Genomic DNA, 27,855 nt, shown 5'->3' with positions numbered 1-27,855 from the left:
GGCGGCGGCGCGGGAGCAGCGGCCGAGCCCGGGCCGCGCGGCGGCGGCCGGAACGGAGGCGCGGGGCGCGGTTTCCCGGGGCGCGGCCGGTCCCTTCCTGCGGCTCCGGCGCGACGCGCGGCGGCTCCGCCCGCCGCCCCGTTGGCGTTGGCGGGAGCGGGGCGGGGCCGGCGGCGGCGGCACCGGCACCGGCAGCAGGGCCGGCCGCGGAGGTGCGTGAGGCAGCGCGGGGCTGGGGGGCCCTTCCTTGGGGGGACGTGGGGCTGGGGCGTCCCTCCCTAGGGGGCTGGGGGGGGCTGGGGGGTCCCCGTCTGGGGGCTCTGGGTGACTGGGGGGGGTCCCTCCTTAGGGGGCTTGAGGGGGCTGTGGGGTTCTTCCCTAGGGGGCTCTGGGTGACTGGGGGGTCCCTCCGTAGGGGCTCGGGGGGGCTGTGGGGACAGGCGTTGCTGCCCGGGCTGGGCTGAGCTGTGGGGCAGGGGTAGGACAGTGGAGGGCCCGTGGGGTGGGGGCCCGCAGGAGGTGGGGCACTCGCGGTGAGGCCGGACAGGTGCCGCCATGGGGAGGTGGGGAGGTGATGGTGGTGCTGGGCAGGGGCATGTAAGGGGGCTGAAAGCACCCCAAGGAGTCAAGCAGGGGCAGTGGGGCCCGGGGTTGGGGACCCTGCATGGGGGGCCAGGAGGAGCTGGCTGCAGATGGGCAGCGGCCCCAGTGCACTGGGGAGGGCCCAGCTGCAGGTGCCCCCCTGAAGAAGTGGGGCTGCTATAGGGTGCCGGTGGTTTGGGCGCTGGCTCTCATCTGGGGTGGACGTGGGCATGGGGCTGAGCGGGGAGGTGTGCCAGGGGCTTGCTGTGGGGCAGCAGAGCTCTGGGGAGTGTTGGTTAACGGGACTGTGGGGTGGCCAGACGTGAGGGGAGCACCTCCAGCTGCGCAGCAGGGAGAGAGGGGGCGTCGTGGGGGCCCTGAGCAGGGTCTGCTGGGGGCACGAGGCGCAGGGGACACCCGGCTCCGCGTGCAGCCTCCCCCTTTGGGGAGGGAAGCGGGAGAAGGCAGCGTGCAGGAGCCCGGCCGCCCAGAGGGAGAACCGCCCTGGGAGCCCTGCGGCGGCTGGGTTGGGGCGAGCTGGGCTGCCTGGGGGGCAGGCGCCCTGGGGGTTTGCCGGACTCTCTGGTACAGGGCAGCAGTTGGGGCCGGGCTGACAGGAGACAACAGCAGATGCTTCAGGAAACTTTTAAGTACATCACTGGGGCTTTGAGTGCTGGGGCTACTGGAGGCATCTTCTGACCTATGGGACACAGCCAAGGGCTGGGGAGAGAGGAACTGAACAGCTAGGAGGTGGCACTGCCAGGGGAGAAGGATGGTGTGACCCAGCTGCCGCACAGGCGTGTGTCCGCCAGAGTCTTGGCCACACTGATTAACGGTTTTGTAATTAGACTTAAAGTCCGCAGTAATTCCGAGAGCTTAGATGCTTCTCGCTAGTGCTTATTTTCTGTGAAGGGAGGTACAGACTGTTTCAGGTAGCTTTCTCTCCTCTTTTTCTGTCCCCACCCTGTCTTATTGCAACACCAGGTCTCCCAGCCAGCAGCTGGCTGAGACTGGCATTGTCAGATGCAGATACTGGTGGGTTTTTTATCCACAGGACTCCGGGGCCTAAAGACAGCCACCATTTTTACTTCTGAAATTCAGATAACAAATTCAGCCAGCGTTATCCTGGAGAAATGTCACATATGTAGAATTACTAAAATTGGTGCCTTGGACATTTCCTGATCTAAGATCTTGATTGCAATTGTCTTGAAATTATTGTCAGGAACAGACTTTCCAATGAGCCCCTAAACAGTAATTTTTAGAGCTAAGATTTACTATTTATGTGTAAACCTACTAAAGGAGGTTGCCTCCTCAGGTTTCAAAAGCCTCTGTATTTGAACCCTGTAGCAAATACAATATAATGCAAAACAAAAGTCAGGACAGAATGACTGCCCATCCTTGTACTTTAATGTCACTGGGCAAGCTCCAGATCTTCTCTGATGTTCTGTGTGAACCCTACTCTTGCTGCGTTGCTAACAAGGGAGACTCAGTGCCTTGGGACTGTGGGGTACTTAGGAGGGCTGTGAATTCATGGAGAACATCTTGCTGGCAATCTTTTTTCTGTATTTCGTAGCAGCTCTGCTAAGTGATCATGCCGCACTGTTTTCAGCTGTGGTACTGTTGGAGGGTTATCTTGAGCCATTTGGGACTTTGTTGGTGGAAAACAGTATCTTTTCATAGCTGCAGAACACAGGTACCACATTCCTAAGGAGATTTTCTCCATGCTTAATGATGCTTGGGTTCTGCTTGAAGAAATACTATCAGTCTGCCTATAGTAATAGGGGATATGAGGCTTGGAGGTTTTTTAGCAAGTATAGCAAAGATCCTGGTCTGGATTCTGTTATACAGTGCGTGGCACTGGCTGGACTGGAATCACTTCTTCGTTCATGTGACTGTTAATATGCAGCAGGATAACTACCTTTGCTGAACCAAAATAGCTGAAGCAGCCCATATTTTAAGTGTAAATAGGATTCGTAGTGCCAGACCCTGCAGTAACTTTCGTGGTGGGTTTGAGGGCTTAGACGCATCTCAGTAGAGCTAAGACATTGTGGGAAGAGCAGCCATGCTGCAGAAAGAATTGCAGTTTTCTCTTCAGGTGAGCAGCCTGGGTCACTGCCACTGTGCTATTCCCCCTCAACTTTCACATAATCTTTAAAAACACCCAAACCTAGTGACTAGATGATAGACAGATGCCCTCAGTCTAGGAAGTCAGAAGGACCTGGACCTCACAAGTCTGGTCTGTGAATTAAATTATCTTGGGGAAGATTGTTTAAGTATAGAATGAAGAAAGATCCTGATCTCTCCCAGTCATTATGGAGAGGTTAACCCTAATTCTGCAAACAGGCTTTGATTAGTTTCTAGAGAAGTCTGTGATGAGTCATTAACTTCTTCTGACATTAACCTCTTCTGAGTCCCTCTGTCTACAGCAGATCTCTACCGAGGTACATATCAGTAAGATTAATCACAGACTGAAGGTTGGAGATGGAGGAGAGCTGAGAAAAGAGTTACCAGAGTCTGTTCCCTGTATGAATGAGGAATGCCGGGTCATATGGATGCCTTACAGCCTGGCATGGTAAATTATCTGAAGTGACAGGACTTCTTCCTTTTCCCAGAGGATCTCACTTAGGTGTCTTCCATGTGTCACGGCTATTCTTCATTGCAGACAGCTGGCAGAATGCAAAGTTTGGTAGTATTTGCCTGCAGATGAGTCAGCAGAGGAGAAATAGCTTGCTTCTGCAAAGTGGAATGATCTTGTAGGCAGAGCAGCACATGACAGTGACATCTGATTATGCTAACACCTCCCAAGTTCAGAGGGATGGTATGGGAGCCTGAAAGTAGGCTGTGCCGTTCAGGGAACTCGGGAGCTTTGGTATCAGAGAGGCCTCGCTCTGCCAGTCTTGCACTGACTCAGTTCTCTGCTGGGAAATGCAGCAACTTCAGACTGGAGTGTTTACCAAGTTGTTGTACTCACCTTGTTTTGCACACACTTTGAGATTAAGTAGCAGGATTTATTCTGTCTCTTCAAGTAAATCTTCAAGTAAAAAAAAACAGCAGGAGTGACACAAGAAATTCTGCTTCTTCATGTAAATCTGCAAACAATAATATTCTTTAAGAAATTCCTTTGGACATAAAAACGCAAAGAATGCAGATGAGTCAGGTCCTCATTCCATCGATGTGCTTTGGGTGCAGAAATATCAGATCTGTTTTGTTAGTGTACTGTGAGGCAAATAGTTCTCTGACACCAAAAATGCATATGCTCAAGGCTAAACAAAACATCAGTACTGTTCGTGAAGATGCATTCATTGAGATAAGCCTCTGGCCAAGCAATGAGATTTACTGCACCTATTCTACGACTTTTTCCATATGCCAGAGGTGTTAGCTTTGGTGTTGTGGTTAAATTCTAACTCAGAATGATGCTGTAGTTAGCTCACAGGAAAAAAGTCTTAAATTCCATCCCTGCCTGTATAAATACTTGTCTGTGTGAATTGATGCCTGTCATTTTTCCCTCCCAGAAGTGGGTGCATTTTTATGTCAAATGACTTGAGCTTTGTGGCATTACTCTCAGCCCCAGTTTAAAGAAAATTCCTATTTCTTCCCTCTACCACTTCCCTCCTCTGTTCAGGATCTACGTTTAGGGGCTGAATGGAGTGATTGCTTGGCAAGGGGGGAGACTCTCCACCCGCCTGACAATCAGCTGCTCCTCGCAGAGCTCTCTCTCCGGAGCTGAGCTCGCTGGCAGGTGATGCAAGGCGCTTCTTCGATATAGGATGTGAACCAAAGAAATGAGTTTCAGAAGCAAAGCCCCAAGTGTCTCCTAAGTGGCACAGAGACTGTGATTTGCCCCATGGGCCCTTCGCTAATAGTTTTTTTTTTTTTTTTAACTTTGCTCCTGGTGCTCATATTCAGCACAGACTCAGTTATGCAAGAGTGATGTCGTAGACCAAAAAGAACAATGCTGATATTTTCCAAGAGAGCTCTTTCTTCTGATTAGGCCAAATTTTTATCTTTGAGATTTTCAAAATGAGCTCTCAAAGGAACCTTTTCTTCCCCCTTCCCCATCTCCTGCAAATATAATTAATTTTAGAACAGTCAAGTGTTTTGCTCATTTGGGGAAGCAAAGAGAGTGTATACTCATGTGTTAAACTCAGTTACAGATGCTGGTCCCGTTGTTACTTAGTAATTGTTTAGGGTGCTATTTTAGTCCTTTGAGTCAAAATAAAATATTGTAAGATTAGTAGCTTTATTGCAGCGAGGTATAGTTTATTTTTTTAAGAACAAGTTGTTCCCTTAATGAAGGCTGGTTTTGTGCTGGGAAGACGTCTGACAAATACGCTAGCCACAGGGTAGAGGTTTTAAAGCTCTGAAGAGTGGTAAAATTATTGTTTAATTTCTGCATTAATGTGAGTAATTAACAGAGCTGCGTCACTCACGAAGCACCCAGCCCATCTCTCTGGACACTGCAGCGGTTCCTTTAGCAAGATCTAGCCTGTAACATCAGAGCAGAGAGAGCATATTTACACCGTCCTCGAAGCAGGGATGTCTCCCTGGGTGGTTTGCAGGTGGAGTCGCGCCGGCTGCTGGCAGGCTGGGCGGCTGCCTTCCCCTGGGCCCTCGTACCAAAGTAGAGCGGAGAAGTGCCACCTCCTAGCTGCAGTGTGGCAGCACCTCTGATCAGATTGCCTGTCAGCTTTTAGTGCCTGACCTTTGCTGCCTGTGTAATACACAGCAAATCCATTCACTTGAGCTATTGTTTGCTATCGTTTGACCCTGCACACCCGGAGATGTGGGAAAGTGAGTTAAGGCCAGAGGAAAGAGAGTGAGTGGGTGTGGAAGGGGTTGAAAGAGGCTCTTGGAGATTTCTGCTGCGCTTGGACAGTGTTTCTGTACAGCAGCATAAAGCATGATGTCGTCCTGTGCTGGCACCTACAGTTCGTTAGCTGGTTGTGGCCAATGCACTTAGCAGCAAAATGCTGGTGGTATCTTGGAAAGAGAGCATGCTTGTGGGCTTCAGATGCGCAGAGATGTCTGGTTGCTCTGATGCGCCAGGCTAACATGGAAACAACCTTGCCTGTTGGTGCATGGAGGCTGATATATCTGTGCTTTAGCACCAGAAATGGTGCTTTTTAATATCTTGCTGAGGGATTGCTCTGCAACGTTGTGGAGTGAGTGCCTTCAGCTTGTTAACAGACCTTCCAGTTGTCTCCCAAGAGAAGGAAAGTGAGTGGTCAGGGAATGAGGTGACTTGGAGCATAGTGAAATCATTTTGACCAAGTAACAAGAAAATCTGCAGCTATTTCCCCTTATATTGTCCATGAATGTTCAGGTTACTTGAGCCATAGACAGAGGTCTGTTTGTTTTACTTGAGCTGAGTGGTTTCTGGTAAGACCATGGTGGTGAAATAAATCACTGATACAGAGTATGCTTGTGAGACGGTACTGTGCAAAACCTAAGAAATGCTTATTTCATACCCCATGTTTTGAAAGGCACTGTGGAAGCCACTGTGTTTGTAGCATCCCTGTGCATGATTGTTACACTGAAGCTCCAGAGTTACTTGCATGACAGCTAAATGTTTGCTTAAGAGTTTGAAGACATGGAGCTTAGGGCTGCAAACTCTCTGTGCCTGAGAGATTGCTTTTGCACACTCCAGTATGTTTGTTGTTAGGAAATAGTAAATAAATTACTGGAGTAGGGGAAAGTCAGCAAACTTCACTCGCAGGCATTGTGGCATGGGTGCTGGCTGGATCATCCAGTTCTGAAATGTCTGTGTGACAGCCTTTCCACTGATCCCTTTGGAAGAGGGTTTGGCTTTTCCAGCTATTCTTCACTGTCGCTTTTGTCTGAGTTTTGTTTTTTGTTTTTTTTTTTTTTTTTTTTTTTTTTTTGTCTCCTGAGTATTTTTTGACTTCCCAGTCATCTGAGATTGTCTTTTGTTTTTCTTAGTGGATCATGTTGGGTCTAACGTAGTGATTTGGCATGCCTCTACGCATGTAGCCCAAAGCCAGTTCAGCTGCGTTTGGCCCTAACATGGTTTGTGGAGTATCCTGTGGATTCTAGGTGGGGAGGTGTAAAGGAAATCTCTCTCGTTTTGGTTCACATGTTATTAAACTGTGCTTGATTTCTTACTTTGGAACATTCCTTAACTTGGAGTCATTTGTGCTTGATTAAGTGCGCTCATTCAATCTGCATCTGAACAGTTCTCTTTCCATAAAGTTTGTATTTCTTTGTCGCTGAACACTGGAGATTTGCCCCATTGCCCTTACTGAGGACAGTCTCACTAGTCCTGAGCGGGAATGCCTGGCAGGGAACGGGGCAGCTGCGTGGCCCGGAGGAGGAGGATAGCGTTCAGAAGGGCAGCTGCCCTCTTGTGCCGGGTGTTTTTGCCCCACCTAACACGTACCAGCACACCCGCTGTGTGTGGGTGGGGAGAAGCTTTGAATGCCGCGCAGCCCTCGTCGTTTGGGTGTAGAGGCATGCACGTAAGCATCATTCCTGGGTGGAGGGGTCATGCTGCTCTCGGGAAAGGCAGGACAGGAGTGCTATTTGCTGCCCTGGAGATCTGTATGCTTCAAGTGAACAAGTTGGGTAATACCTGGTTGCTACTCTTTAGTCTTAAACTTTGCAAATACAGCATCTGTTCCTAACTCTTGCTGCAGCAAGAGGCTGCATCACCAGAAAAAGGTAACGTTTGGTGCCATGCATTAGTATAAATCCCTAGCTTTCCTTCAACAACATGAAATGCTAGGCTTCCTAGTGGTGCATAGGCAGGAAGGCAGGGCTATTGGAAGGTAGCAGTGTATGAGGACTCCAGTTCAAAAGCAGGGATAGCTTAACTCCAGATAGCTGTTGTGATTTCTGTCCCAAACTAGCTGCCTGTCTCTCCATTCGCTAGAGAAGCAATTTAGTTGAACCACCCCTAATTACAATCTGGTACATAAAGAGAAGCCAAAATTAAGTATACCCCAATGTGTCATCCATAGCTGCTTCACAGCCAACTGAGTCACCACTGCAGTGGGAACAGGGGACAAGAGGGAAACATGGTGGCAACCCCCTGAGGTGAGCTGTCCCTCACTGTCACACAAACAGCAAAGCAAACTGCAAGCAATCTCGTTATTTAAGTTGTGACTTGAGGTTGTTCTCTCTTCCCTCATTTCCCCACCCTTATCGTTCTGCTTAAAATCACTGCCTTCTCTCTTCAGGACTGTTCAGGGACCTCGCACACCAGTCAGCTGGTTGGTCCTGAAGAGGGGGAGGGCAGAAGGGTACAAGAGTGTTTGCATTCAGTATCATCAAAATGAGAGCTGGGGGAGGGCTGAATGTGGACTGGGCATAGCTTAGGCTGCCTTTCAGATGCTAAAATAGCATAATTAGCTTTGTACTAATGATTTATAACTTCCATTGCAACTCTTGTGCGAGTTTGTCTCCAGCCAGCTGACTGCTGCATGCTTCTCCCTGCAGAGCAGCTCTGAGTTGCATTAAATGATTCAGTATTCCCACCAGGCACCGTTTGTCAAGCCTTGGCAGCTGATGCCAAATACAACTGGCTAAGCCTCTTGTTAGGTGGTTGTGTCTTTGGGCTGACCTTCGGTACACTGAGCCTGTTATTGACTGATTTTTGCTTTGGAAGAACTGAGAAATACATATTTTTTTTTCTTTTCTTTCTTCATTTTGTTCTAGTTCTTACTGAACGTGCTTGGCAAGATGGAGCCACCAACTTCCTCCAGGCTGAATTCTCGAAAGAGAAGAAAAGATGGATCTGGCCCCAATGGAGCAACAGAGCCGGATGGAATCCCTCCAAAAATGCCCCGTCGCTCATTTGTAAGTACGCAAAGATGCTGAGCTTTGGGTGCCTAGGAAAATTAGGATATTGAAGTTGTAACAGCAAAAAAGAGAGAAGTGGGGGTTTTTTGTTTTTTTTTTTTTTTTTGTTTGTTTGTTTGTTTGTTTGTTTTTTTGGTGAGGACACAGAAAACGAGGGGGAGGAAAGAAGCAAATGAGAGTAGCTATCCTTCTTGCAAAGCCAGTTTGAAATCTTCCTTTGGCTCATTCTAATAACATACTTACAACATGGGCTTAAATTAAGTCTGAGGCAAGCGTCGCTAAGCTGCTTTTGTGGTGTGTCCAAGTTGTTTGTAGTCACTTAATCTGTGCCCAGACTAGCATGCATAACAGCAGGCATACATAACAGATATGCACATACTACAAATAGGGAATAACAATTGTTTTTTCAAAGGTAGGTTTTCTTAGTGACCCAGGGGAGGGAGAAATACTCAAACCGAGCATGTTTTTACACATGCACTTAATAGGAAGTGTTCAGTCTTGTTCGAGTTAGGGGAACTGCGGTTGAGCTTGAAATTTGTGAGCACCTGCAGAAGAAATCTACTGAAACCACTGTTCTAAACACCAGGAAGATGACTTTGCTTTTAATTCTCCTGGTCTGACAGGAGACTCTATTTGTGTTGTAGATACTTCAGGATTGTTCCAAAAAAAAAAAGTCCTTCTAGATCAAGCTTGGGATAGCTTTTTGAAGATAAAACCAAAGTGTGTCTAGAATTCTAAAGACTGTGTCAGTTAATTCCAGTGTAAAGAGTTGACTTTATCTTGTCCTTGCTGCAATACTGTGGTGATGAGCTTTTTACAGCTCTCTTCCTGGGGCTCTCATGTGAATCACATGTTCTCTAGTTGCTCTTTCCTTATCTCTATCAGAAGCCAGCTGCCATCCAGTTCTCGTCATACAGGGTCATAGTCCTTGGTAAAATACAGTGACGTATTGAAGCTTTCCTCTCTTCCGTAACGGAATTTTACTCTTTAGGACTACTTCAGTCCTGTCCCAAGGTATTAGACAGATGATAATTAAATAAAAGCAGCATCAGCCTGCAGATTGCAGTGAGAATTGTTGGGGGCAAGCATTGGGAATGAATGCTTGAGCTTTTGAAGTGACTTATCCCACAGAACCTTAGTATCCTTGGCTTATGTCAAAACCCACTCTGTCCCTCCTGGAGACTCCATATGTTTCAGAGATGAAAGAGAGACACAAACATAACTTATTCCATGGGATTCTCTTGCTCTTGAGGTTGATGTCTGGCTTGTGTTAGAAATGAAGCATCTGTCTGGGAATGGAACAAAACAAGTAATACCTAGTCACCTTCCGAACTTCCCGGCTGCTTTTTTTTCTTTTTTTTTTTTTTTTTTTTTTTTTTTAACAACAAGGCTAATGTGGATCTCCTGACGAAAGATTTTTTTTCTTCCTTTTGTGAAAGATGTATTTAATGTAGCAAGAATAGTAGAGCTGCCTAACTATAACATTACCTCGAAGCCCTTACAGCTCCTGACTAAACAGCTGGCTGATGGAGTGTTCCCCTGAAGCAGCAGGGCTCTGCAGCAGATGGTAGTAACAAGCCTGCTGACGCACAAGCCTGTTGTATTGTGCATGTTAGGTTGTGTCCTGACCCTTGTAGGCAAAGCAGAGGAAGGGCATTATTGATAGGAGCTTTTGAGGACATTTTTTTGTGATCCTCTGAAAGTTTTGATAGGCGTTTGTCGTTTTATTCCTAGCTTCATATCAGATATGTGACAAAAGCAAAGAATCTGATTTTACTACCAAGTCCTAGGTGTAATGGCTGTGATGAAAGGAGAGGAGCACAGGCCTTACTTAACAGTAAAACTGCAAAAGTGAAAACAAAAGGTATGGAAGCTAGGCAGTTCATCAAAAAGCCAGTAAGACTGGATTGGGCAGATGAATTTTGCTCTTTTTGAAGTAAAAGCTTAACGTTTCTGAAGTACAAGCAGGTGTATAATGTTCTCCAGAGTTCTCCAAGAACCTCATGCAGTAAAATTTGGGATCTTAATAGAGAAGGTGATATATAGGAAACACGGGTACCAGAGCCTCAGTAAATGCTCTCATTATTGTAGATTTTCAGGAACATCACTTCACTTGAATGCAGTGGCCAGTGGTTGCTTTCCTGTGCACTTCTCTTGGAGATCTGTAATAATGAATAACATTAACAATAAGAGCAGCAATCTTTCTGGCTGCAGTGTTGCTGTGCACCATGGCAGGATGCTGTAGTGGGTCGGGAAATGAGGGAGAAAACTGCTGATTAGATTAGCTTTTTGCAGCTTAAAGGTGCTATTGTAATAATCTGCAGACTTGTTTCCTAGTCTTCTAGTTCAGGAAAGAGCAATCCATTGCTGCCTCCCACCTTCCCGCTAGAAGGAAATTGAGCTGTTTGTTCCATTATGGGAAAGGCAGACGTTTTGTTCCCATTCAGAGGAGAACATACTCAGAAACAATACCTAAACTTCAGCTGCTGATTGAACATACCACTGTATTCAAGGCAGTAGATTAGAGGAGATTTCCTAAGGCACTTGGGTGAGTTTTGCCACAGATCAAGATCAGTCTCTCGCTGTGCTGGCCCATGAGATGTGTGGTGTTGCACACATTCCTTGGGGATTTGTGCTGCTCTTGGTGCTGTTCTTTTGCTGGTTCATATACTCAAATCGAGGAGCCGTTAAAATCTGTACATCACAGCGCAGGCACTCGAGCGCAGTAAAGTGGCTGTCTTGCCTGGGTGGGCAGAGCTGAAGCTGTGACGGTGAAGTTTGCTGAAGCTTGACTTCTGCTGTTGTGAGCAGCTGTTTGTCAGAAGTAGCTGAGCCTGAAGTCTTTTTAGGGGTCCCAGTGTGAAATACCATCTCCTTAACTTTCTCTCATGCATGCTCTCGCTCGCTCTCTTGTGCGCTCACGCTTCCTCAACTCAAACTACTCACCCTGCAGAACTGTTCTGAGGTTTAACGCTAACTAGTCTTTCAGTATATGTATATGAATCTTGCAAAGACACAGTGAGTGAGTCACTTAATGGCACTGCTGTTGTATTGCTGCCACTACATAATGCATTCACCTTTGCGTTCTCATGACTAACCTTCTCTGGCTGTTTAGGGACTGAGGGAGCCAGCTCCATTTTCAGATGAAGTGGAAATCGATTACAGCAAGCCATACGTCAGAGTAACATATGAAGAAGCGATGAGAGGGACCCATTGTAAGTAAAACCATACTAGAAGGGCATTGTATAAATACTGAGTTTTGGCAGGGTGGTGGTTAGGGATGACTTGGGTTTCCCTGAGACTGATCCAACCTTATGTCTCAGACCATGTTTGCCCCCAATGATTTAGTTAATGCTCTGGTGATGGATGACTGTTTCTGTGTCAATTTGAGCATGCCAATCCCAACTGAAATTAGAGCCTCAGTTTGTGAGGAGTTGCACATACACCTGTAAACTGATTTAATGCAAATAAAAAAAAAACCATATTTTAGCTCTTCCTGTGCCACTGACAGCTACAGAGTAGCATCAGAGCTGAACGTTTTTCTGTACTACTTTGTCTGAGGCAGCTTAAAGTTAGGCAGCAATTTAGAAGTCATCTATTTGAAATGGACAAATGAAACTAATGTACACCTTTTCCCAGAATATCCTCTTCTTGCCTGGATTTAAATTAAAGTCAGTGTCATTGATCACAACCCCATAAGAACATGTCATTTTATTCTCTGAAGGAGACTGAGAAAAACACTATTATCTTTGCAAGCCCAAAGAGGGAGGCAGAGGGCAGGACTCACTCCATCTGGAGGGTGGCTACTCTCTCTTGTGAAGCAGAGTGTGCAGATGATGCTGTCTTTCTTGGCCTCTCTGTTACAGAGACCCTGAGACAATAAAAATACTGCACTTCTAATTACCTGACTGTTGCCAGTGTTGAGAGGTAAGCCAACTCTGACGGGGACCTGGCAGTGGTCTCTCTGAAGATCTAGTGCTCTTTGTAGTCCATATTAGTTTCCCAGCCAAAAATCTCCAGAGCCTGCACAGAGGTCTCCAATTTCAACACCGATGGCTCCTCCCACCTGCTGAGATTAAAATACACTGCATGCTTCCTTGCTGCTTTTTCTGACTGTGCTCAGGAACTGTAGCTGTTGCAGGTATGGAGGAGAGGGGAAAATGTCCCAAGCCGTTTTTCGAAACATGAATGCACTTTAATAAAGGCATGCAAAGACCAGCCCTCTTCTGGCATGCAGGAAGCTTTTACAGTCTTCAGGCATTCGATCTTTGGCTCTTTGGAGCCTCCTGGCACTATCAAACTGTGGTATTGTTGCCAAGTGATTGTAAGAGGCTGTCCTCAAACTGACTCCTCTGCTTAGCTTGGACCTAACATCCCTTCATTTCCATCAAGGCTTCCTCTTGCTGCCTCACGTGCTCTGCCTCTAGGCACCTTCAGGGCCCTACCTAGGTCTATGAGGGTACAGGTCTCCTGCTAGTTATCTCTACCCCCTTCCTCATTGCAGCTCTGCTGTCTCTCAGTCTGTGCTGCCCCTCCATGTCTGCTGGCTGAATTGGGCCACAAAGCAGACCATTCCCAAGTGTGTCAAATACCAAGAATGTGCAACTTTCTGTTATTAGCAGCAAGACAGCTGGAGTCCTGTGTAGTCCCAGGAGACCAGCAGTCCCTGAGTCTCCTGTTATTATGTGGCAGTACTAGACTATTTCATTTAACCTCAGTGCTGACTTTAGAAAGAAGAGCTGCCTTGACAGTGGTGATTGGAAGAAAGCTTTGTTCCTCCTTATTTATTTATGGATTTAGTTGATAGCTCCAATAGGACAGCAGAATGGGATTTCACATTCTTTCTGAATGGCCTACCTGGGTTTTCAGGTGCAGCTACATACATGCTTCATGGGACTAGAGGGAGCCCCTGATGCTGGTGAGGAGCCAAAACAACCTGGTCCCTTAGACTGGTAGCTGTGGGAGTGAGCTGCAGAAAGGAAGATGCTGAGAAGGTTCTTTGAGATGCCATCTCGGCTGGCAGGAGAAAACATTTTGGCCAGTTCCCCTCTGGTAGCTCACTGCTGTGTGGAAGTTAATGCTGCATTTGGATTTCTATAGGAGAGGATGATCGGAATTTGCTTTCCTTTTGATCTCCCTTCACCTTTTTTGGTGGGTATGTGGTAGGTTTTGAATCTGCTTTTGAATGTGGTTGTATTTCAGCTCTGTGCTCAGATGCATTTGTTTCCACGTGGGAAGGAAAAAAGAGACAGCCATTTCTTTTCTCTAATCTTTCCTGGCTATGGCTCTGCATTCTGACAGTTTTCTGAAGCTCCCTTTTGAGTTTCAGAAGGTCCCCAAATGCAGACACGAGCAATAACTGCTTCTCCAGCAATGGATCTTCACAAATGTGTCTGTCTGTCTCTTTGGCACAGTGGATCGCCCTGTCAGAGTTTATGCTGATGGAATATTTGACTTGTTTCACTCTGGACATGCCCGGGCCTTGATGCAAGCAAAGAACCTCTTCCCAAACACATACCTCATTGTGGGAGGTAAGGAGTGATCTTGTTGACTTTGGCTCTCTTAGGAGTGCCTCCAGTGTTGTGCATACAGATGGCACAACTGGGTTTTTGTCTTTTCTTTATAGTCTTGGTGGCAGTAACAATTGTTACAACTCCCACTCTGCTGTGGGAGTCTTGTTGCAATGTGTTGAGAGACAGGAAGTCTGCAGAAAGTAATCCTGTAGCAAGCGAGCACAGGAGGAAAAGACCTGTGACCCAACTGTTCTAACTTGGCCCCTCTGTTTTGTCACAGGTGGTGTTGAGTTGCGCATCTGAGTATCAAAAAATACTACAGGCAGTTGAGCATCTGCCTCTTGAATGAGACAGTTAATGAGGAACAAATTCTCCATAGCTGGTTGAGCTTTGCATAATCTTTACATCCTGCACATTCCTCTCCTTTTCCAGATCTCTGCTGGATTTTGCTTATGACCAATTCAAAAAGAGCATGGAGAGATAATAGTAGTTCCTTGTGCACATGATTGGCCCTGGAGAAGTCTGTGAGATTCCTTTTCTCCAAATAAAAGTTTCTCATTCTGTCTATTAGGCTCCAAGCTCTTTCGATGATACCAGGAGTAATCTGTGACTCCCTGAGATAGCAGAGGTTTTTCAGCCAGACCCCTTCAAAAATATACAGGGAAAAGAAACTTTCTTCTGGCTTCTGTCTTGTGCCGACTTCTGTCGGTACAGTGCCTCTATAGCCATGCTTTGATCCACCTTTCTGGTATGTGGTACCAAAAGCATGTCAAACTGTAGGTGTTGTCTATCACAAAGTAACCTCTAGTCAGTGTGCATAATAATAGTAAGATATCAGAACTGGAAATACGTCTAACTAGTTTTCTTAACTACCACTAGGTACCGGAAGCAAAATGAGACTCTGAGCTGTAATATAGCATTAATAATTTCTTCATGAAGCTTGTTTCCTATCACTGTTTCATTCATTGATGAAGGTTATTTGTTGTGGTGCTTCTTATATGTTTTTTGTGTGAGCTACAGTAGTGCCTAGAAGGGGATGGGAGATAAGAGAGGTGAAACAGTTGCTCAAATCTGTAAGATGCTCCGAGTTTAGAAATCTTGAAGGCTGAATGGCAGCTCAGTGTACATAAATGTTGTATATCAGTCAGAAAAATAACTTCAGGTGAAAGTATTGTTAACGTGTTAGTGTAACAAGCTGTGTAGACATGCCATCTGCCTCTGGGAGTCTGGTGAGGAGACAAGGAGCAATGCGCGCTGCTTTCCTCGCGCTAGGAACTGAGAGAGACAAGAGGCTACAGCCCAGGTGAATGCTGGCTTCAAGCTGGGAGCAGTCTCACCCTCTCTTTATCGTCTGTTTGTCCGGAACATAAATACATCCAATACCAGTGAGACTAGCAATGCCTTGTTTACTTTTAAGTCTGATAACTGAATAAAGCTCCTTTCTTAATGTCTTACATGTGGATTAAGAAGAGTTATTTGTTTACTTTCTCATAAAACCTGATCATTAAACTGGCTTGATTTGCTATGAACTTGCTCTTTGTTTTAGTATGTTTTTTCCCAAGAAATATGATATGATATTTTGTGAAATCAGAAACTGAAACCTAGGGAGGTTGAGAGTGAGGGGCTTTCCAGTTTCCAGAAGAGACATTCATAGGTAAAAAAGCAGGTTTATGCTAAGTAGAGCCCCAGGTGCCACTTCATACAGAAAGAGACTGGTTTTCTTGGTAACCATCATAGGCTGTAGAGTCCTGGAGGGTTTAGGGTATAGATCCCCAACTTGGACAGAAATCCCTCAAACACATGGCCAATTTCCTGTGATAAACCTGAGCAGAATTGCCCAACAGCTTAATGCCTTGCCACCACTCCCTGTTTCTGGTGCTTTGTGGCTGGAAGAATCAGGTTTGAAGGTGCCAACTTCTGTCAACAGCTGGAACTGCCTGGCTTGGCAGGTACGGCAGGGGTGTAGGCGGTCCTTTAACAGGAAAGCATTGGAGTAAATATCCTGGACTCACACTTCTCTGTGCCTGTTTCTTCAGTCTGTAGTGATGAGCTGACCCATAACTTCAAGGGCTTCACAGTAATGAATGAGAACGAGCGGTATGACGCTGTACAGCATTGTCGCTATGTGGACGAAGTGGTGAGAAATGCACCATGGACGCTCACGCCGGAGTTCCTGGCAGAGCACAGGGTAATATGGGGTATCTCATCTGTTTTGAATTTTGATTGTCATGCTCTTTGCAGCAAGAGTTTATCCATGGGCTCATTCTCTGTCTGAGCAACTCATTTATGTTTAAAATCCTTAAATACAGAATGAGCTAGGTTATGGGAACCAAGTCAGTTTCATGGGAGATTAAAAGCATTTACTGATCTGGAAGGCAGTGTTGAAATAAAATAGATTGTGACAAAGAAAAGAGGCCAGAGTGGGCAAGACAATTCTCACTGTTTTAAGAGAAGTTGATGCTAGTGACTGGTGTGAAACAAGCAATAGGGAAAGGATAACATGGGTTGAAAGAAATTCCTGGAGGTCATCTGGTCTAACTGACTACTTACAGCAGGGCCAGCTTAGATCTGTGTCAGCTTCCCTACAACAAGAAACTAGGCAAGCTCTCTTTTCATCCCTATGTCAGTAGGAAAGATAAAGTGAAAGGAACCTCTACCATTTGTTGACCTGCTTTGGGAGGTGAAGGAGTTAGGGTGTTCAGAGGAGCTTACTTGGTTTCCCTGGGGTACCATTAACAAGTCATTTCTTTGTGGAGTTTAAAGCAGCTGTACCTTACTCCCAGCTTCTCTTTGTTGTGTGCTTACCAGCTTGATGGATACGCAGTTGCCAGTGAGAACTTAGGACTGCTCTGCATTGCTTTTTCATTAATCAAAAGCACCTTGCTGTTCTACCTCATGCTCCTGCATGGAGTTGAGCAGGAAGCATGAAACCTGCATGTGCAATGTAGAATTGTGACTCACATTGCTCTCTTAATTTTCAGATTGATTTTGTGGCACACGATGACATCCCATATTCTTCTGCTGGCAGCGATGATGTTTATAAGCATATAAAAGAAGCAGGTGGGTCTGGGTCAAGTTCTCTAGGAAATCTTGTCAAAGATCTAAAGTTTCTGTTGTGCTCCTGTCAGGCAGAATTATGTCAGAGGAAGTGGCTGGCACTCTGCAAATGAGGTCCTCTCCAGGGAGCTCCGGGGCCAAGAAGGAGCCCAGATTTGGGCCCTAGTTCATAAGGCCAGGATTGTTGCACCTCCCAGGCTGCAGAATTGCCCTACATTAATTTCTGCTTCTAGTCTAGTTGTCATGATTGAAGTAACAACCACCTTTTTGGAAAAATATTCTGGCTTAGTTTACAGATTCTCACAAATGGAGAAATGGCATGAACTTTGCAAAGTGGTTCCTCTAGTTGATTGCTGTAAAACTTGGTGGAGGTGCAGCTTATTTAAATCTAGCTTCAAACCCAGCCACCAGAGCTCATTACATTCCCATCTGCTAAATTGAGAGAACCCCTTTCTCTCCTGTCCTTGTCTCCACACTGTTCCAAATACAGTGGGTTATAGATAATAGTCTTTAAACCAGCTGAAGTAAAGAGCTGTAGCTTTTAATTAGAAGGTATATTTTGACACTTGCTTAGGTCTTCCTTAGTTTCTCCTCATCCTCCCAGAAAGGAGGACCCCAGTGTAGTATATTCAAGGGCAGAGACACGGTGGGGTGAGGACAGTTGGGAAATGTGCTCTTGACAAGAGAGGTTCTTTCTAATAGAGGTGGCAGCAGCTTTTTGCCATCTATCTCGGTACAGCTCTCCAGAGTCCTGTTCCCCAACTTTAGGCATGTTTGCACCAACTCAGAGGACTGAAGGGATCTCAACATCAGATATCATCACCCGGATTGTGCGGGACTATGATGTTTATGCCAGAAGAAACCTGCAAAGGGGCTACACAGCTAAAGAGCTCAATGTCAGCTTCATAAATGTGAGTTGAAGTGTATCTTGCAACAAGCTGAATGAAGCAGAGTCTTAGTGTGTGTGATTGGAGATCCTTGCCTAGTGGGAACACAGTCCTGATGGTAAATGGCAAATCTGCACAGCTAAGCAATTGCACCAAATGATGTCCTTGTAGTAGAAGCCAGGCTTCTTCCTCCTCTTAAACTTTTCCTGTGAAGAACAGACCCACATGGAGGAACTGGGGTTTTGTTAACGCTGTCCAATTGTCAGAAATGACAATTTGGTGGAATTTTACCTGTTGAGAGAATTGAAGATGGGGTGAGATATATGTTTTCTTCAGTTGTGTGGTGTTGGTTGTTCATGGCAGCACCTGTTGTGTCCCATATCACTTCTCTTCCCTCAGCTGTCTTCATAAGGAAGAGTCATTCTTTTTAAGATTAAATCTGATCTTGTTCTCCTCCTTGAAGCTGCAGGAACAGCAGTGCTTGGGTAGAAGAGAAGGGCATGCTCTAGTGCTATACTGTGTAGCTCTTAGCACACAAGCAGGATATGGGGCAGAAGGCTTTTCTAATGCTGGAAATAAGGTAGTAAACATTTCTCTTATCACTAAGACAGATACCATATCTATTTTATAATATAATCAAATGCAAAAATAATGAAACTGGAGAGGTTATGGCTGCCTGGCCTGTCTTTAGAGTATATCTCTGCCTCTGTTTAGGAACACGCAGCAACCCAGCAGCCAGCAAAGACTTGTGCTGTCGTGATATGCAAAGTGACCTACAACAGGTCAGAATAGTCAAGCATGTTCTGTTTTTTCCTGACTCAAGCCTAATCTATATATTGTATAAATATTTTCCTCTTCCATGCATTGCTCTTAGATAGTGGTTATCTGTGGGTTTAGTCTCACTCTGGTCTGTGCCAGTGCCTGCAACAAAGCATCTCACAGCCCCACTATGTGTCTGCCGTGTAGTCTAGAGAAGAAGTCTTTGAAGTGAAAGAGAAGTGTCATGAAACTAATGGCGATGCTAAGTCTTAAGCAACTGTTCAGTTTAATAACATAGAGCAGCGATGGTCACTACTCAAATCTGGTGAGCCGTATTCTGATCCACCATTTCTCTGCAGGAGAAGAAATATCACCTCCAAGAACGTGTGGATAAGGTGAAAAAGCGGGTGAAGGATGTAGAGGAGAAGTCAAAGGAGTTTGTCCAGAAAGTGGAGGAGAAGAGTATTGATCTCATTCAGAAGTGGGAAGAGAAGTCCCGGGAGTTCATCGGCAATTTCCTGGAGATGTTTGGCCCAGAAGGCGCATTGGTAAGGCGCCTCTCTGGGAAAAGGGGGAAGGGAATTTCAGAGAGCTTAGCAGTCAGAGTCAGTTCTTCTGGAGCCCAGGCTCTGCGGAGCAAAGGCCTCCAGTTTGTCACAGCACTTGGTGTGTCCAGACATGTCCTGCCACAGGCCAGGGCAGCGTGGTTGCAGGGAGCCTTGCCAGCTGCCTAAAGCCAGTTATGGCAATAGCATAAGAAGTCCACGTTTTCCAGGAGCTGGTCTATAAGCTCCAGCATGTGTCCTGCAGGCCACTGAACAACCAAGAGTTTGGCGGTCACTTTGTCACTTACCTCGAATGGGTCTGAAGGTGTTTGTGATACACTGCTTTGCCAGTCCTGCAATGCTGGCAAAATATCACAGGCAGTTCATGCTAGAGGTGGTGGAAAGTGGGTGGTGATAAAACTGGCCAGTTTCCAAAGGCTTGAGCTATGCTTGGGCTTTTCCATGCTTTTATATTGCACGAGGTATTGGGGTGGGGGGTGACACCTCAAAATGTGACAAGAGCTGTAGGTAATGTTGTTTTGCATTAGTTCTTGAGCCATGTTAACTGCCTTCCTGCTTTCATCACTAGAAACACATGCTGAAAGAGGGCAAGGGCCGGATGCTGCAGGCAATCAGCCCAAAGCAGAGTCCCAGCAGTAGCCCCACGCATGATCGCTCCCCATCTCCCTCATTCCGCTGGCCCTTTTCAACCAAGACTCCTCCTTCCTCACCGGCCAACCGTGCCAGGAATGAGTCCACAGTTACCTATGACATCAGTGAGGATGAAGAGGATTAAGCTACCAGCTGGGGTTTGCTGCGAGTCGCTGATCGCCGAATCACAAGCCCAGACCCACTGGGGAACTCTGAATGAGTAAGAGAGCCATAGGAACAGGGCTGACGTTGGGCACAGGGTCCTGGAGGCACCCGTCGCTCTTAGCAAGGGCTGCTGCCTGGAAGCACATTCAGAAATCTCTTCTTCCCTTCTCCCTCAAACTCCCTTTTTATTGTTTACGTTCTAATGGTTTCCAGGGGAAAGATGGTTTTTATATTTTAAGAAAATACTCTTTTTAAACACAAAGAATAGCACTCAAGTGCGGCTCTTGTTTTGGTTTCTTTTCCCCTGTTAAGTCTCCAGGTGAGAGGGAGAGTGGGATGCTATGCCCAGACCCTTCTGTCTCTCCTTTTCTTCAACTCCTCTGTCTGATTCCCCCATGCCCAGGCAGTATCTGTGCTGCTGCCAAACGAAAGATAACATGGTTCCTCAACCAGTGTGACCTCGAAAGCATGCAGGAAGCAGTTGAATAGAAAGGCTATTAGGAAATGGAGACATCTCTGCTGCACTGAAGCTGATAGGGATCTGTCTGACAGTTTCTGTAGTGCTCTAGTGTCTCTTAGCTGAGCTTACCAGCATGTTGCAGTGAAAATGCACTGGGGAGTGGGATACCAACTTGGCATGCAGGAGTTAGGCCCTGTAAGAAGTTGCAGCACCACAGAATCCTTCACCCCGTAAGTGTGCAGCATTCACAACCCCACACCTGTGTGAGGGCTGCAAAGGAAGGGCCTTTCCAGCTTGTCTTGACAAGACTGCTAAGCCTGGAGCTAAAATTGAGCCCTCGGTTGCTGTTGGAGAGAAGAGCTTGAGTCTTTCTTTCAGAGCACTTGCTGTCTGCGTTCCTTGAGTGTGTGAGAGCCCACGTAGGAAATGAATGTATGTGCTTCTTTAAAAAGTTTCTTGTTTCAGTCTCTGGTGTGTAATACTTCTTACTGTCTGTCCAGAAGGCCCCTCAACACTGTGCTCAGTACATGTTTGCCTGCATTTTAGTTGCTGTGGTCTAAGGGCTGGAGCAGTCCTTTATACCGGTGCCGTGAAGTCGTTGCTGTAAGGACAAAACGTGAATTCATATGGCCAATTTGCTGTCTGTGTTGATATGTGCAGTTGGACAGATGAAGGGAATGTTTTACCACAGTTAAGGGTGATGGTCCCATGTGACAGTTACCTGGGTTGCACGTTAAATGCAAAAATCTATGCTCATTTATGCCAGCCCTTAAGGGAGGGGGCTGAAAGAGCATCAGAAAGAGCTGCAACTTTTTAAGATTTTAAACATATAACCCACTTGTTTGAAACCATGGTTCAAGTCCTGCCTGCTGTTGTGCGTAATAAATGTTGAGCTTTGTGTCCTGGCAGTGGCCTGCAACTTTGCACTGGGAGTTGTGCTCCCTGCAGTGCACGCCTGCATGCTGAGCAGGCCGGTGCCCTCAGTTCCGGCAGCCAGCGCGCGAGGGACAGGGCTCGCTGTGTCGTAGCCATGAAGCTCCCGCTTGCTTTTCAGTTACGGTTTGCCTATGGCATCCATTGGCTCCAGCTGGAGCTCCTGGGGTGAGTTGCCGGTATCCTCCTGTGAGGCTGGGAGCAGAGGAGGACGGGCTCGGAGGACAGTCAGCGATGCCACGGGGGAGTTTCAAAGCAGGAACGTAGGGCCCAGGGAACAGCGATCCCCAGGAGGTGCCTCGTCGATGCTGCCGCGTGCTCTGCACCCCAAGATGCTTCTAGGGAGCGCGAGCGCCCTGCGGGAGGAGCAGGCTGCCGCTTCTTCCCACTTTTAGTCTTGCTCTTTCTGTGTCACACCAGCCAAAGGGCTTGACAGAGACTAGTGAAAGAGACACCTCTTTACACCTTGCTTCTGTTGAGACCAGAATTGGTACGGGAAATGGTATTTTGGGGGTTGCTCCTGTGCTGCTTTGGCCTCTTGTCAGCCGAAATGCGTGCAGCTCTGGGAGCATGGCTGACTGCTGTTGGCGTTTAAGTTATAACGAGCAAATGTGGCCACTTGATATAAACCAGTTTTTAATTCCCTGGTTTACGAGTGATAGAGCACTTATTTTATATTACCCACATTCCCTCTTCCCTGATCTTCCCCACCTTTCTTCACCCTTCCTTCGGAATACTGTTAAGTTACTTCCCCGAGCTGGATCACAGAGGCCAGGCTGCCGTAGAGCCTCGCTGCTGTTTAAACCCAGGACACGTGGCGGGGTTCTGCAGGGCCGGTGTTTTGGATGGTGGTTTGTTCCGCAGAGACCTTACAAGTTTCCTGGTCTCTGCAAAACTTCAGGTGCTTGGTAAGAAGCCAGACATGGTTTTACCTATAGCTTGGCATAACAGAGCTGTTTCTTGTAACCAACAATTCCTGCTTCCTCCTCACGCTTATATTAAAATGGACACTCCAATCCCAGACTAGTCTGTTTTTTTTTTCCTTTTGGTTTGTTTTTTTGGGGGGTATAGGGAGTGTATTATTTTCTCCTGGGTTGCTGGACTGGCCACATCTCCAGGGCTGCCCTATCCTGTCAGGAATAGGACAGAGCTTGATCTTTGGGCAAGATGTGTAAGCTGAGTTCTCCAGGTGCATCTTGTCAGTGACGGATTGCTGCTCTGGGGCTGTTCACGCACTCCTAGCCTGTCCTGCTCGCTTTGAAAGAAGCATCCAGAAGGGAGGTGTTAGAAATAGGAATGAAGTAAGAGGCAGAGTGGAAAAATGAAATTTCATTAGCGTGCCTTGAAGAATGCACAGTCCTCATGTGGAGCTCGGTGCTGGTAAATCCAGAGGCATCAACTTCTGTGAACCAGCCCTGCCTCCATTCCTCCTCTGAGTCAGGCACGAGGCCGCTGGCCCTAGGAGCCAGCCACTGAAAGTGCATTTTCTTGTGGCAGGGAACCTGCAGCAGGGCAAAATTTAAAGATGCCAAGGATGCTAGCAGAAGCAGGAGTTAAAGAACGTAGCACTTCAATAGTGCGGTGGTAGGGTCTCAGGAGAAATGTTTTAATCTCTTGGAAAGTATGGCACACACCTGTGCTCACAAGTATTTTTTAGAAAGTTGGGACTTTATTGGGATCTAGTTCTTGTAACCTGAAGCAGATAATGGGGTAGTGAATACAGCTGGCTGTAGCAGTGACTTCGGTGTGACAGAGCAGGCATCTTGCCCCTGCTCTTAGGGAGGATGTCATGCTCCCTTTCGTAAAGATTTTCTGCCTGCTGTAGGTATGAGGCTGGGTCTGGCTGTCCAGCAAGGGGGACAAGTCTCTCATTTTGCTGCTTGTCTGTGTGTTGTATCTCATCAAAGCCATGAGATTTCTGGTGCCCAGCACTCCTGCTGGTGCCTATAAAGCTGTGTCAGTAAGGATCATTCTCTGTTACCATGACTCTCTCAAAACATGTTAAATTTGACAATCTTGTGACTAATCACCATTGTGTTTTCCAGGTGAGCAGTCTGAACACAGTCACTCACAGAAAGCTCAGAGTAGCAATTTCCCCCCCTCCTGGGACAGAGAACTTGCTTTTTCCCCGGAGTGAGTAAATGAAATAGATAATGTTTGGGAGCTTTGGATTTCTGACTCTTCCCCAAAATGTTGCCCTGTCCAAAGGTAACATGACAGGGAGGGATCGAGAGGGCTCCAAGATCCAGGTCACATGAAGCGGACCAGTGCTTCAGTGGTGCCCAGCAGCGGGCTCTGATTTTAGCACTGATGCTTGGGTGTCTACTGTACATGTTCCTCCAAGCTGTTTTAGCCAGGCCTTCTGCTGCCCCTTCTGGCCCCAGCGCCGTGGCTGCCTCGGGATGTCTCTTCTAAGTCAGTATTCGCTGTGGTGGTTTCTCTGTGTGGGCCTGTGTGCACATGCGTGTCTTACTGGCTTGTTCTTGAGTTGTTTTGGCTTTATGTTTAGCCAAATAAATGCAAAAGTAATTTTACTCAGTGTGTGCCAGATCTCTCTGCCCAGTGCAGCAAACTCTCATCCTGATCTCCTCAGCTGCTGTCTCAGGAATGATTTGAGTGAGAAGATGCTCCGTGGAGAGAAAAATGTACACGGAGGTTTCTATGTTGTCATTTCTGATGTCTGTTGCCACCTCTGTCCTAGGTGTAGAATAGGCACTGTTGCAGGAACAGATCCTGGGCAAGGCCAGTTAAAGCAGCATCCACTTAACACCTGGGCTGTATAAGGATTGGTCCCTCCTCTCCCAGTGCCAGGCTGGCAGCTGTGGACGCTCTCCCTGTGCTGTCTGGAGCAGTCCCCCCTGCCATGGGCCACTTGCCCTAGGAGAAAAGCCAGGTGCTCACATGTTTCCCTGTGCAGATGTCATGGAAAATGTGGCTGCCCTGGGATTGCCCTGGCCACCTGAACCAGGCAGCATGACTGGCAGGACCCTGCCTGCAGAATTGTTCCACCAGGCCTTCAGGGTCCATGTCGCAGCTGGTGTTCAGCATCTCTTCTGCCCCAGCCCACCTGTAACATCTGCCTGACCTATGTCACAGCTGTGTCACTCTGGGCTCCATCTTCATCCGCTCTGTGCCCTCCGTGTGCATCATCACCTACCCCAAACTGGAGAAAACCTGAGCCCGCAGTTGCCAATAAAAGATTCATGTACAAATTTATCTTTATTCAGTGCCAGACAGAATCCCCCGAGCTTAAAGGCTGCTTCACAGATGAACTTTGGTTTGTGTCCTTCAAGTTTCGGATCCTTTTAGCCTGTGCTGAGATGCCCTTTTCCCCTCTGTATTACTTGCTCTCAGCAGCTTCCTGGGGCCATACGAGCAGGAGGTGGATGGAGGGGGTGAGCCACCACCCCTGGCCTTGCTGTGCCCCTTGGCACCACCCTTTGCTCCCTCCTGCTCAGATCTTGATGTTGGTGTCTGTAGGTGTGAAGCTGATGGGCTGGTAGCCTGGTTTGTCATCCTGCTTGCGGTAGTATATCCGGGTCACCACAGCTATGATGAACGTTTGCGGGATTATTAGCTGCATATTCATCTCTTAGAGTGAGAAAAAAAGGGTTATTTGAAGCTGCCTTCATCAGTCATGCTTATTCTCTGCTCCCTGCCATGTGGTGGAGGGGGATTGGTAGGGAGCAAGTGACTCTACTCCCTTGTCTTACTACTTACGCTGCGACCTAGCCTTGGAGGAAAGGGGTGGCCAGCAGGCGATGCTGCCATTGTTGGCCAGGATGCTGAAGATGGAGGGCTGCAGTGCCGTCAGGATGAGGAGAACCTGCAAGTACAAAGACCTGAGGTGACCAGGACGGTACAGGTGAATTGCTGCTGTTCATCTTTCCCTGCAGCTAGCCCCAACTCTCCTGCAGCCAGGCATGGATCTCACCAGCAGGCAGCTCCCATCCCACTTTCACTCTCCCCATGTATCTCCTGATCTGCTTCCAGCAAGTTCATGCTGCAAAAAGCTCTTCTTGGTCAGGAAGACGATAAGCAAGGTGACAAATTACCTGGAAGCAAGCAAACTTGGCCCCAATGTTCTGCTCTTTCAAATGCAACCTGGCTTGCCGGAAGAGGATGCCCAGGGCCCACAAGCCAAAGATGGTGGAGACACCCAGGAGTGTGTTGATCCAGAGAGCCACGCTCTTCTCTGAGATCTGGGGGAGGCGTAAAACCGATCTGGGCCTGACAAAGCCGCAGTAGTGCTGGCCACGGCTGTGAGGCAGGGCTCTGCAGAGGCCCAGCCATGCAGGTTGTACGCTCTCTGTCTCAGAGGTGGCCCTGCCTCTCCCCATGCCCTGGCACTCACATCAGCAGGATTGTAGTTCCCATCAGCAGCCAGGACCAGCCCCACGAAGACAGCGACTGCCTTGAAGAAGGTGTACTGGTAAGTCCCCAGCAGCAGCAGTTGGAGCTTTTTCCTGCACAGTAAGAGAGGCCTGTGACATCCCAAGGTGCCCAGGCCACTGCCTGATGCCTCCTCTTCCTCACTGGCAGGCAGAGAGCCAAAGACAGGGACTTAAAAGCATTAGGCTGGCTGGCCTTGCCTGAGCATAAGGGCAGAGCCCAGCCCTGGGCTGCTCCCCGTGAGCCCTGCTCCTCCCAGGGCTGCAGGGCTGCTGCCCGGGGTGGGTGGTGCACCTGGCCCGCTCTGCTCTGAGCACTGCCATGGGGAAGAGGAGGGGGAAGGATAGTGCTGCCACAGGGCTGGAGGAGCAGTGTGTTTCAAGAAAGCCTCTTCTCTAGCTGGTCCCAGAGAGCCCTTGAGCTGTTCCAGTGCCCTCAGCTCCATGCCTGGAGCTGCCTTTCCAGGGGCAGGTGTTTGCCCTGACCCTCCCTTGGCCGACCTTGGGGCCCTTCCTCACCTGCTCATGGTGATTCGGGGCAGGCAGGGGCAGCAGCAGCAGCAGGGCCCGGTGCTAATCACCATGGGCACATCCTTCAGGGTGCTCAGAACTGCCTCCTTGCCCCCAAAGCCCTCCACCATGACCAGCATCAGGAAGTAGAAGCAGACAGCAAAGTACCTGGGAGAAGGACAGCAAGTGCAGTCAGGCTTCATCAGTGCCCCGCTCGCCTGTGCCCATCAAGGGAGCAAATACTCACGCTGTGGTCGCCATCTCCACCACCATCATGGAGCGGGGGATCCAGAGCCCAAAGCAGCTGACCACAGACACGACCTGGGGGAGATGTAGGCTTTGCACAGTGGTGCTCCTGCCTCCTGGAGTCTCGGACCCCTTAGGCAGCCTTGTCCTCGTGGTGCCTGCTTGCCTGCCTGCCATGAGGTGATGCCCACTGCTGCTCTCCAGCCAGGACTCACCGTAGGGGCTGAGCTACTCCAGAGGAGTGTCTTCATCTTGATGGGGCAACGAATCTTGCGAGTGAGGTAGAATGCCTCTTCCACAAAGATGGCAACCGAAAGCAGCGTCAGAAAGGTGGCAAGTCCCATGATGGAGAGTTCAACTACGTCCAGCTCTGCCAGGGAGGAGTGAGAAGCCAGCACCTATCCCATCCCCCCAGGGCCACGGGGCAGGGAGCTCCTAGGGAAACCACGGCTCTGCACCCATCTCCAGGCCCCTCTGTGGTACAGCTTGTGGCTGAGCTTGGGAAGCCACTAGCTGCAACTTCATCGCGTCTGGCCCTGCTCCTGCCGTGTCACCTGCCTCAGCACTGGCCCTCGGTTCTCTGGGTGCTCCCCATTCCCATGGACAGGGATGTTTGAAGTGGGCCATGGGGTGCCGGGCAGCTGAGACTCCAGCCCACAGCCCCACTGCCTTCCCCTCTTCCTCAGGGCTGCTCCCTGCCTGCCCCACTGCAACCACCCTCTGCCCAGCTCCATGCTGGGGGCAAAGGAAGGCCCCCAGCTCCCGGCGGGGGCCAGGCCCTTCCATCCTGCCCGTTCCCCCCCACCTACGTTGCAGGAGCTGCTGGGAGGTGGGTGGCAGGGAGAAGCAGGCTGCTGGGACACTGAAATTTCTTATCAGCATCTCCACGAGCGGCCGGGGGAACCTGCAGAGAAAGAGAGCGCTAAGCTGGGCTGGGGGGACCGTGGGGGCCACCTGGCGCTGCAGAGTCCTTCCGCTGTGTGCCCCCCTTGCCTGTCAGAGGGGATAACCCCAAACCTCGCCCCAGAAGCTGGGATTTGCCTGGCTGCAAAGCGACCCAGCGCCAGCGGGTCCCCACCACCCACCTGGGGTCCGGCGCCAGCTCCAGGGGGGGATCCATCCCGGCGTGCCGCTCTCCGCTCTGCCCCGCCGGCTGCAGGGCCGCTGGGCACCGCCTGCCTCGCCGGCTCCCCTCGCCGCCCGGCGGGGTCAGAGTCCCGGAGGGCAGGGAGCGCACGGAGGCCGCCGCGCCTCGTTCGGGTTCAACCAGCCGCCGGGCCTGGGCGCTCATTGGAGGGCCCCCGCGCGTCCCAGCCCGCCAGGAGCTCTGCCCGTCCC

The 27,855-nt window shown here is 48.6% G+C and overlaps 2 protein-coding genes across 5 annotated transcripts; one reads left to right on the top strand and one right to left on the bottom strand.

Moving 5' to 3' along the window:
• Nucleotides 1–129: 129 nt before the first annotated feature.
• PCYT1A (phosphate cytidylyltransferase 1A, choline) lies at nucleotides 130–23,904 on the top strand. 4 transcript variants are annotated; one of them, XM_062582802.1, is made up of 9 exons: nucleotides 130–212; nucleotides 8,257–8,397; nucleotides 11,516–11,615; nucleotides 13,815–13,931; nucleotides 15,950–16,101; nucleotides 16,895–16,973; nucleotides 17,739–17,881; nucleotides 18,976–19,164; nucleotides 19,751–23,904. In XM_062582802.1, the coding sequence occupies exons 2-9, from the start codon at nucleotides 8,281–8,283 to the stop codon at nucleotides 19,955–19,957; spliced, it is 1,104 nt and encodes a 367-aa protein (XP_062438786.1). In that variant the 5' UTR covers nucleotides 130–212; nucleotides 8,257–8,280; the 3' UTR covers nucleotides 19,958–23,904. The 4 variants fall into 4 exon arrangements, with proteins under 4 accessions (XP_062438786.1, XP_062438789.1, XP_062438787.1 ...); XM_062582803.1 differs by lacking the exon at nucleotides 130–212 and adding an exon at nucleotides 7,617–7,635; XM_062582804.1 differs by lacking the exon at nucleotides 130–212 and adding an exon at nucleotides 8,119–8,139.
• Nucleotides 23,905–24,824: 920 nt separating this feature from the next.
• Nucleotides 24,825–27,637, bottom strand: SLC51A (solute carrier family 51 member A). Its single transcript, XM_062583159.1, has 9 exons — nucleotides 27,603–27,637; nucleotides 27,327–27,421; nucleotides 26,733–26,887; nucleotides 26,519–26,592; nucleotides 26,281–26,439; nucleotides 25,725–25,836; nucleotides 25,426–25,572; nucleotides 25,091–25,196; nucleotides 24,825–24,961 (listed from the first exon to the last, which is right to left on the bottom strand). The coding sequence occupies exons 1-9, from the start codon at nucleotides 27,635–27,637 to the stop codon at nucleotides 24,825–24,827; spliced, it is 1,020 nt and encodes a 339-aa protein (XP_062439143.1).
• Nucleotides 27,638–27,855: the final 218 nt, after the last annotated feature.

The sequence above is a fragment of the Rhea pennata genome, chromosome 9 (genome assembly GCF_028389875.1).
Source record: "Rhea pennata isolate bPtePen1 chromosome 9, bPtePen1.pri, whole genome shotgun sequence".
NCBI lineage: Eukaryota > Metazoa > Chordata > Aves > Rheiformes > Rheidae > Rhea > Rhea pennata.
Note: the sequence above shows the minus strand (reverse complement) of the source record. Positions and strands in the feature narration are given on the sequence as shown.